This window comes from Nestor notabilis, unplaced genomic scaffold (assembly GCF_000696875.1).
Source record: "Nestor notabilis isolate BGI_N333 unplaced genomic scaffold, ASM69687v1 scaffold21561, whole genome shotgun sequence".
Classification (NCBI taxonomy): domain Eukaryota; kingdom Metazoa; phylum Chordata; class Aves; order Psittaciformes; family Psittacidae; genus Nestor; species Nestor notabilis.
The window spans coordinates 1-10885 of NW_009914501.1; the positions used below are offsets into that span (position 1 = coordinate 1).

General features: G+C 43.0%; 1 protein-coding gene across 1 annotated transcript; it reads left to right on the forward strand.

Moving 5' to 3' along the window:
- Positions 1 to 851: 851 nt before the first annotated feature.
- On the forward strand, positions 852 to 7807 carry DLL4 (delta-like 4 (Drosophila); the record flags this gene model as incomplete). Its single annotated transcript, XM_010023695.1, has 7 exons — positions 852 to 912; positions 1021 to 1151; positions 2583 to 2752; positions 3800 to 4019; positions 4464 to 5172; positions 5915 to 6023; positions 7454 to 7807. Coding segments are annotated over 7 exons (1406 nt in total), but the record flags the coding sequence as incomplete, so codon positions are not given.
- Between the last annotated feature and the right edge of the window lie 3078 nt (positions 7808 to 10885).

Below are 10885 nucleotides of genomic sequence, written 5' to 3' on the forward strand. Positions count from 1 at the left end.
TGGGGCCTCAGCGCCCTATGGAGCATCACCTACTTTGGCTCCCCGAGGCCCTGCTCTGCGCTGAGCTGGTGCAAGTATGGGAGAAGGGATGGTGCCCAAGAGGCCTTCAAGGAAACACAGCCTCCCATGGCATCAGGGAGCTTATTTGATGAAGGGACCAAAAACCATGTCCCCTTGTCCCATTCCAGCAGTTGGCCTGACTCTGGCCATAGCTGTCATTGTGGTCAGCCCTTAAAACACGGTGGCTGTGACACTGCAGCAAGGTGCTGTGCATGGTTACCTGCAGGCACTTGGGGCCATGTTTCCGTGCTGACCTTTCCACTCCCTACCTGGAGGCAGAAGGTTGCACACTGAGGACTTTGCCTCCTTTGGTTGTGACTGCCAGCGCTGTGCCTCAGCTCTGTGAGCATTAGCAGCAAAGAGTGAGCTAGCAGAGAAAGGAGCTGGGCTGATAACCTCAAATCAGCAATATCTGTTCCAAGTCTCAATGCCAGCAGCTTGTCCATGCAACTGCTTCCACTGTTCCTGCTGCCAGAGAAGATGAGGCAGGTAGTAGTGGGAATCTTAATGTGAGTGCAAGCCAAAGCCGCCCCCTCTTGCTCCTTTTCTAGCAAGAGTTCATGTTTGTTGCATAAACAGAAAAACTAAAGGACAATTTGTCAAGTGTTGGCTCTGCTTTCTCACTTCCTGCTGCTCCAGAGCTCTCCATACCAAGAATTTTTAAAACAAGGCTTTGAAACTGCTTTTCAAAGTACTTATTTTAAAGCTGGCATTCACCCTCTAAAAAGTGTATTCTGTAGTGCCATGTGTATTTACCTAAACATTTCTGCTTTTCCATGTTCTCTTTACAGCCATCTGCCTGTCTGGATGCACTGAACAGAATGGATATTGCAACAAGCCTGGAGAATGCATGTGAGTAGATAGCAATCGCGATCTGAACTTCAGTTAAAACGTCCCCTTTTAATAGAAACTTAAACTCTTTTCCATGTCATTAATGCTTTAATTTGGCTTTTCTTTTAGCTGTCGCCCCGGTTGGCAAGGCCGCTACTGTGATGAATGCATTCCCCACATAGGTTGCCGCCACGGGACGTGTAAAACACAGTGGCAGTGCATATGTGACGAAGGATGGGGTGGCCTCTTCTGTGATCAAGGTTAGTTCTGATGGTTGTGCTTATGGCTCAAGAGTGGGTACTCCTCAGTGCTGGACTAAGGCATCTGACCCATTGGACGTAGAACTAAGTTTCCGCAAGGTGCATATTCATAGGCATCACTTCGTACCACCACTGTCCTAGACACCCATTCTTGTATTTGTAGTAATTTTGCTTGAAAACAAACAAACTTCTTTGGTAGCTGCAGTTTTTCTCTTGCAAAAAAGAAGTTTTTCTCTTGGGAGAAAAAACCCAAACAGCATGGATGGGTGTTAACAGGCAAGTTTTCTGTCTGCTCCAGTGAAGTTTAACATATTCCCTGTACAACTACAACAATTTACTAAACAGTTCCCAGCAGCAGTAAACACCATCATTTGGGCCTTCCTTATTTTGCATACAAGGAAGTTAACTCATGTGATAAGTCTGGAGCATGAGAGAAAAATCATGTAAGCAAGAATGAAAAGTACAGGTTCCATTTTAAGGTACACCAGACCACTTCCACCTATTCAACCCACTGAATCACTGAACTGTAGCCAGCTGAGCAGTCATGTCCTCAAGGCCATATATGCACTGCTGGCACTGAGATCATGAAGTGCTCAAAGCAAGCTAAGTGTTTTCAGGACAGTTAAAGGATTAAGATGGTGACATCTGAATTAAGCAGGAAAAGTAAAGTTACATGGTTCTTTCTCTGCTTGTAGTTATTTATTAACCAGTTGTATTCCAATTACTCTATGGTATTTATAGAGATAATAAAGATTTTCCACTTACGTCCTGTGAACTTGTGCACTTAACCTCTGTCTCAAATTTAAAGGGGAAAAAAGAGGACTGTCGAGCTTAGCAGAGCATTTAGACAGTTTAAACTACCAACATTCATAACAAGAGAGCATGGTAAATAATCAATAAAAGATTTCCAGTGTTTGTTTAAATCTCCAAGCCAAAACATCATTATTCGCTCCCTGCCTCCCCAGAACGTGCCTCAAAGATGGGGTTTATTGTTTTAGTATGTGACATGTTGTGCCCATAGTGCTGTGGCGTGTCTTTTGGGGAACACACACTTAGGAAGTACATTCTCCACTTGGCATGTAAATCCCATTGCAGCTAATAGGTTTATGCCCATAGAAAAAGGAGAGTATGCCAGACCAGTAAGAAAGTTATGTTTTTGCCAGGTCTTTCAAAATGCAGAGCTCATGTATTACAGTGACGGACATGGAGAAGTATCTAAAATTGATGATAATCTGAAACACTTGGTTATTATTGATAATAACCTGGATTATCATCCCCGGTATTCTTGTTGGTTGCAGAATGAATTACTTCATTGAAAATTCTTTTTTGTTGACTAAAGTGCTTTCATATGAATCATAGCATCACCGAATGGTTAGGGTTGGATGTCTCTTCCCAGCTGTTAAAAGACAATTTCTCCCACTATCTTTGCAGATCTGAACTACTGCACCCACCACAGACCGTGCAAAAACGGAGCAACCTGCATGAACACCGGCCAGGGCAGCTACACGTGTTCATGCAAACCTGGCTTCACCGGTGTTGACTGCGAACATGAGATCAGCGAGTGTGACAGCAATCCCTGTAGGAATGGCGGCAGTTGCACGGTGAGGGCATTTTAAATGTAAAGTCTTTGTGTGAAGCAAGCCCCAGTATACCTTACCCACAAATGGTTCTGTAACAACATAATGGGAATTCGATAGTGCACAGGTTCATTACTGACGCTCGCAACTACCATACTGAACCCTTCCCGAGAGGTGTCAGGGGAGGAAGTCTGTTACAGGAGGAGAAGTATCATCTAGATTAGAACTAGTCAACTGATCCTTAGGTTTCTGTGGCAGCCATTATGAGAACTTGGCAAGACCCAAAGTTGGTGAGGGAGCAGGTCTGTAAAAACTAAGCTTCTCAAACCAAGGTTCATACAGAAATGTGCCAAGTCTTTGTTTTAATAGCAAATAAAAGAAAACTTCTGTTTTCTGCTGTACTGTCAGACACTGTGAGGGCAATCAGCTGAAATGCTTTCTGTGAAAGAGGGCTCTGCATTTTCAGTTTCCTGCAGTCTAGTGTTTCAGTGTGTTTTTGGACCCAGTCAGTGATTGATTTTACCTGTTGATAAAGCCTGATCAATTATAGATAGCAAATATAATCTGATGCATGTTTAGATTAAAGCTACTGGTGCTGGACCCTAGCTCCCTACTCCCTAGGCCTTGGATATACATGACTTGGAAAGAAGAAACAGTTTTGTTGTGAGCTAAGCCATGGACTTACCTATGGCAAAGCAGCGTAAGTCCTTGTAAAGAAAAAAAGGGCTCTCGGGCTGAAGACAAATTGCCTGATCCCAGCTGTGTAGGTTGACACATGCCACATTCTGCTCTGGGAGACCTTGGGGATCCCAATAGACTGTAGTGGTGTTAGTAATGTTTTTGTCTAGCTCCTTGTAGGCTCCTACAACTGCATCTCATGTAGCTGCATACGGCCAATTCACAGCTCTATCCCTCACAGTCCAGCCTGCAGTTATTTACTCTCCAGCTGTCACCTTTGCCACATCACTGTGGCAGGGACTGAACAGCGCTCACTGATGACCAAAATTAAGCATGGAAGCAGCTATTATTTGGTGCCATCCAATAACAGTGTCCTAATGTTGTGTTTTGCAGGATATGGAGAACAGTTATCACTGCCTGTGCCCCCCTGGCTACTATGGCACTCACTGTGAGCACAGCGCTTTGACGTGTATAGATTCTCCATGCTTCAATGGTGGCACCTGCCTGGAGAAAGACCAAGGGGCCAGCTACACTTGTATTTGCCCTTTTGGCTTCACAGGGTCGAACTGTGAAAAAAAAGTGGACCGGTGCACAAGCAACCCATGTGCAAATGGTGAGTCTTTTTATCTCAAACTCGGTGTCTCTGCCTCGCTCGTGCTTTTCAGTGTGGAACTGATAGAAATCCAATCTGACCTCTACTCTTCCTCTAGTACATTAGTCGCTCTCCCTGCTGTATTCCACATCTACCCTAATTCTAGTCTCTTGCGGGGCCTTTCACTGGCATTTTCTGTGCAACAAAACAGTGCACAAGGCTTATGAGATGATGGCAGGATCAAGTAAATTAAATTAACTTTATTGTGTATTTAGAAGAGGAGTATTTTAAGGCACAGTGATACAATTAGGTAAACTAGAAGGAACTTTTAGATATGAGGTTGTTTTGTAAAATAACCTCCCTCTTCTTGAGATAGCACAAAATACTAATCAGGGAGAGGTTTAGGTTTCTGGGTGAAGTGCATTGCAGACTAATTTGTTTTTAATTGTACTTTTTTCTCCTCAGATGGCAATTGCTTTTACCTTGGTCAGATCCGTGTGTGTCGCTGTCGGCCTGGTTTCTCTGGCCAGAAATGTGAGATAAACATCAATGATTGTGCCAGAAACCCGTGTTCCAATGGGGGAACTTGTCATGACCTGATCAACGATTACACCTGCACGTGCTTGCCAGGCTACAGTGGCAGGAACTGTGACATCAAAACCAGAGATGAATGTGCTTCTGGACCATGTGAGAACGGAGGCACATGCTACAGCGGGCTTTATAGTGCCAACTTCGTCTGCTACTGTCCTTCTGGCTTCATGGGCAACCGTTGTGAATTGCCAGTTTATTCAGTGCCCGTTACACTTCCTCCTAAGCCAGTCCCCTGGATTGCTATATCCATGGGGGTGGGACTGGTGGCTTTGCTCATACTGTTCTGCATGATAGCAATGGTCATCAGACAGATGAGGATGCACCCAGAGCAGGACCTGGAGACAATGAACAACCTGTCTGACTTCCAGAAGGACAATCTCATTCCAGCTTCCCAGCTCAAAAACACCAACAAAAACAAAGACCTCGAAGTGGACTGTGGGCTGGAGAAATCAAACTACAAACCCAAGAATCATAAACTGGACTACAATCTGGTAAAAGACCTGACAAGTAGAGGGACACAGGAGGAGAAATATTACAAAAGTGAAAAGTGTTTAGGAGAAAAGTCTCCCCTCCGATTACACAGGTGAGAATGCAGCCTTCCTTCTAGTCTTTCTTGAGGCTTCTCATCTTCATACCAATTTAGAAACCGATAAGAAACTATGGGGAGGGAAAGAAACTCAAACAGATGATATACAAAACAAACCAGAGGAAACCCAGGAATCTTCATACTGGAGTATGTTTGTCACAGCCAAGTGTTATCCTTAGCTAAGTCAATTTGATTGAGCGTTTGTGTAGGGCACTGCTAGTATGGGTACTGAGAAGGGGAATGGGAGTGGCTAGGTCAGCGGTGAAAGTAGAGTCTTTCCTTCCTCAATAGATCTTGGAGGAACAGCAGTTAAAGCATACAGTGATTAAGAATAAGTATTTTGTTTATTAAGAAGGCAAAATGATCTGCTTACTGAGAAGGATAGAGTAAAAATTACTCTCTCAAAGAAAGAAAAGGGCAGGTATTCACTGGCTCATCAGTCTTCTGATGCATGCCAGTCTTGTCTGGGATCAGCTTGGGGCTGTTATACTGAGGGATCTGAGGTGCATGCTGTTAGGTTGGACACAGCAGAAGCATAGGAAGACAGTAGCTATTCCTTAGTTCCACTTTTGTAGTATAATGTCCTGCCACCACATAGAACATGTGAAACTTCATCCTCTGCACTTCCCTCCCACACCTTCATGGCTATCTCTTTACACCCCTCCATATTCATGATAGATTTTGAGAGTCAGACTAGTTGGAAGTCAACTCATGTTAATTTCTCTCCGCTCTGCCTTAGTGAAAAGCCGGAATGTAGGATATCAGCAATATGCTCTCCGAGGGATTCAATGTACCAGTCCGTCTTTGTGATAACAGAAGAAAGGAATGAGTGCATCATAGCCACAGAGGTAAGTAAGAACACAGGTAGACGGGCATAAATTGACAAAATAAAGGGGTAAATTATCCTTTAGAATTGCATATGAGAAAGTTACTCTATTTCCAGGGATCCTGGTGCTTCCCAGCATTCACCTCTCCTCTTCTGTGGCCCACACAGAACATACAGTGGAGAAAACAAAGAAATTAGCAGCCCTGATTCTATTAAAGCAGAGATTTTGAGCTTAGATATGTCAGCAGGAGATGCAAGCACAAAACATCAGCCCATAAAAATTCAGCATGTTATAGGATTACTTCCTCTTAAATAGGTAGCCAGAAGAAATAGAAATAGTAATCATTCATAGGCCCATTGATGTAAAACCATGTTTCTTCCCCATGACTGCAGTGGATAATCTGTGTTCTGTGGATTTGGGCAAAGCTATGTAGATTTCCAACAGAAGATGGAAGGTAGCTGAATGTGTAAGTAGATAGGCATAAAAGCCATGTAGGAAGTCTGTAATAAGGTAACTTCGGCCTCTTGGCATTTAAGCTGCAGCTATAAATTCTCTAACAGAAGTTAACACTTACTGATAAACACACCTAGACTTGATGTTACATTGAAAGTCAGAGGATAGATACACGAAAAAGGAAGAGCCCAGCACTGACCTTTAAAGACATTGAAAAGCAGCTATTGAAGAAGCAACCAGGTCCTGAAGATTTAGTGACCCTTTGGAAAAAGGCTCCATGGAAGTTAAAGGCAATTTGACATGGACCAATACCTGCCTCCTTCAGTGTAGCTGTCTTTAGGACTAGTTTCAGCCTCAAGGAAAGAGAAGCTTGCCATGCTGTATAGCAGTGATCTGTGAAGTCAGATCTGCAGGATTCTATCTCTCTTGCTGGGGTGGATATCAGATTTCCCCTTGAAGGCAAGCTGGAACGCAAGTCAACCAGCAGTATTAAAAGTTTAAGACTAAGTGAAAGGATTTTCAAAGATACAAATGACAGCTAGACGCTTCATTCCCTTTAACTGACCTGAATACCCTATCTTCCTTTGAAGATCTTGCTGACCCAGGCTAGACTCCCAGATTTACATCAGGAGTCTCCAGAAGTACTTTTGTTTTCAGAATGCCAGCCCCTGAAACATCTCTCCACGTAATCCAGGTTTCATGCTTCTGAACACAAGCTATTTAACTATACTGTATGCTTTTTATAGAGACCTAAAGTTATGCACCCAGATTTGTAAGCATTCTTTCCCTCAGTCCAGGTAGAGAGGCTACTCATCATAAAGACAACTTCTTTTGCTGGTGATTCTTTGTCTCTGGACCCAGCCAAAACCATTGAATGCTGATAGTTAAACTGCAGTAATGCCTGGCTTAAATTGCTTGGGTTTGACATACTTGTAAGTTCTTCAGTACTCTATGCTGTGCTTCCTTCTCATTCCTGGTATTATTTTATATCCTGACAGGTATAAGACTGAAGTTCAGCCCATTTGCACCTCAGATATGGTAATGCCAGTAGATGGACGTTCCTGCTGCATTGTTTACAATTCAGAACTGGATTGGACTGTTTTTACTTACATGCAACTTGCTGCTCTCAGGCGGAGGATGGAACTGGGTGAACTGGACAGACTGTGAATTTACTGAAAGATGCAATACACCTCTTTGTTCTTACTGCCCTTGTTTGAAGTTTGATACCAGAAATCTCATTGGCTATAGAAGAGGGGAGGCAGAGGGAAGAGAGAGGGGTTAAACATGTTGTTTGAATTTTGTTTTTGAAAGATACTGAGGCCAGTTCCTCATGGACAGACCCCTGGCTTTCCAGAACTCTGGTTATGGGAGGTGCCGGTAGATGAGGAGGCACTTAACTATCACAGATGTTGCCATGGAAGGTGTGAAGAAAGACACATTGCTATGCAGATAATGGATACAGTATAAACGAGGTCTCCATGTTTTTCTGGGTTTAAAAGTGCCTAAAATGTGTCAAGAGAATCTAACAATCCCAAACAAAGACTTGACTGCTCTTTCTGCAGCTACCTGAACAGTATTGGGCAGGGGTGGTTGATAATTCCTGCTACACATCTACTTGCGTCTCCTCTCTCCTGCTGCTTGTACTGGAGACTGTGTAAGGGGTGAGAGGAGGAAGGAAAGAGGAATACTGAACTTACATGTCATCTCATTTGGTGATGCTTTGGAGAACTGGTTGACCCAAGCCACAATGTGGGACAGGATTTTTGTGGATTTAAACATTCGAGAAGGAAAAGTTGCGATAAGGAATGTGTACAGCCTCTTCCCCATTGATAAGGAGGAGGCGTGATCCCAGCTCTATTTAAAGCCTTACAAATGCGTTTAAAATCAATCAGCTCCTAGAACCTTTATGTGCTGAGCTGTCTCAGCTGTTTTCATGCCCTTTGCACTACCAGTGATTGTGAATAGACATCATTACTTTTTTCTTCTCCTTCCTCATTCTCTCCCTCCCCCTGCCTTATTTTGACACAGAGTTGGGGGTTTACGTTGCGTTTCTGAATTAGGTGCCACCTTCTACTGCAAATAGTCTCAAAATCACAGCTGTTTCTTTCTGAAGGAGAAGCAGCGGTGTGACTCCCCCACCTCCATTTCTCCATCTGGTTGCAAAACCCCATCTCCCGTCCTTCATCCGGGTTCCAAATGCCCAATAGCGAAGTGCCCACTGAGACACCCTCTGCCAAGACAGGTAGAGATTAGGGTTAGAAGGTTCTAGGCTCGTCCTGTTTCTTTCACACCCACTCGTTGCTACGCAGGAAAAGGGGAAGCCTGGCCCTGGGAACCAGAGGGTGCAGAAGCTCCTTTCTTATATACATATTTACAGCAATACCCAACACCCCATTGCAAAGTGCTGTGACATGAGTGAGATGAGACCATGGGGTGGGACAGAATGAGGAGGGAGGAAACAAGATCTCTTTGAAGAAACCCGGACCGTGCTATCTCTTGGACAGCGATATCCCTGCCCTTGTAAATCCTGTTGTTGGACTAGCCCATCTACTGCCTCGAACTGTGCAGACAAGACCCCTTCATAATGTCCACTACTGACCTTCTGCTCTGACCGCATAGGACCATTTTGAAGACGACCTTCAGAAATCAATAATATGGGTTTTAGTTTGTCTGTTTGTAGTTTATTTTGAAGACTAGTATTTCAGTAATTTAAAAAGAAAAAATCAGAAGCACTGAACTTTCTACGTTTTATAACATTATTTTGTATATAATGTATATTTATAATCAAAACAGAAGTGTAAATATGTTTATTACTTCTCATGTAATGTTTTTAATGTGATGACAAAGTTTGAATTTTATTTTTTTTTTCAAGCAATGAAAATACTTTCCTGCTACTACAAAGTTTCTTGTGGTTTGTCCTTTTACACCTCAGGTTCCATGGTTCTGTGACAGTCAAGCTTACTTGAAGCCCCTGAAGTTAAGCTTGTCTGCCTGGTCCCTGCAGCCAGCCCTACAGTCACACTTTACACACCAACTGCTGTCAGCTGCTCTATATAAAACAGTTATACTGCTAACTGATGTCAACAGAGTTGTTCAGCTGAGTGGCATTCATCTGACAGTAAAGTTGTGCATATTTATATTGTGATATATAACGTTTATATATACACATTCTCTTGCTATGGAGTGGGACTGGACTGTCAGGAAAGTTATTTTTATTAATACCTCACTCTTCCTCTTCCATGACAACTTGTGACATGGAAGATGCGGATAGATAGAACACCATTTCAAAGTGGCTTAATAAAGGTGCATGGCCAACTTGGGGTTCACTTACAGAACAAGATATGATTACTATTTCTTTAAATATTTCTTTAAATACTTTAAGATCAATCCAGATCTTGCCCTCAGGTTACTCTTGCACAGCATCTGCATCCACACCTGCAAGATGGTGTCCTTGTTTGTTTGATGGTGATGGGTAAGATCTGTCTTTCACTTGTGGGATTAGAGGGAGTTTCAGGCTTTCTCCTCCCAAGTTCCCTCTGCTACACCAGCAGCTGTGTCCTCCCAGGGCATCACAAAGTCGTTATCCTCCACAGCTCTTTTGGAGGACGTTGCCACAAAACAAGTGTAAAAGCACACTTGTATAAAACACCCCCAGCAGGTTTAGTAGCCTTTGAAGCACATATGTTTATGGACAATTAAATCTCTGACTGCATCAGCTAGGTGCGATATGGCCAACATCTGAACACACAAAAGCAAAACCTATAAGAACAGGAAACCAGTGCTGCTCTATTTTAAAACCGGACTTTTTTGTTGCTGCTGTTGTTGACAAAATGCCAAAAAAGCATCTTAGTGGTTGGTGCCTTTCCTATCTTTCCCCAAAACAAGACCTAACCAGAATTTGCTAGTTTTTAAAAGAACAAAAACCCCAAACCCCCACTGGTGTTAGAAAAGCACCATAACAAATTGTTTTAATTTTTTCCTTAAAATACTGCGAATAATGGCTTATAAGGGTCCCTCTCGGTGCATTATCAAGGTTACATAAATACTATTTACTTGAGATGGTTTTGTTTCTCCCTCGATTCTTTTCTTAGAGAAATTAACTTTCAAATCCCAGCCAATTTTTCCCTGGCTACCATAAAAATAAATTTAAGATGAAACTCAGAAATAAAAAACCACCTCCCCCTCCCCAAACATTCACCCTGTAGAGCAAATTATGAAAAACAAGCCATTGACAAAAAGCTGAGCAGATGCTCCCTGCTTGCAGTCCTTCCTCGGCAATGTGAAATAAACCCAACAGATGCCTCTCTTAATTGAGCACATGGATTACATACACACATGCACTCTGTCCTGCTTAAAACAAAACACACACAAAAATCAAACAGGAAAATAGCCAGAGAACTCTTCCCAAAGCCGAGGCAAGCAGGCATGCT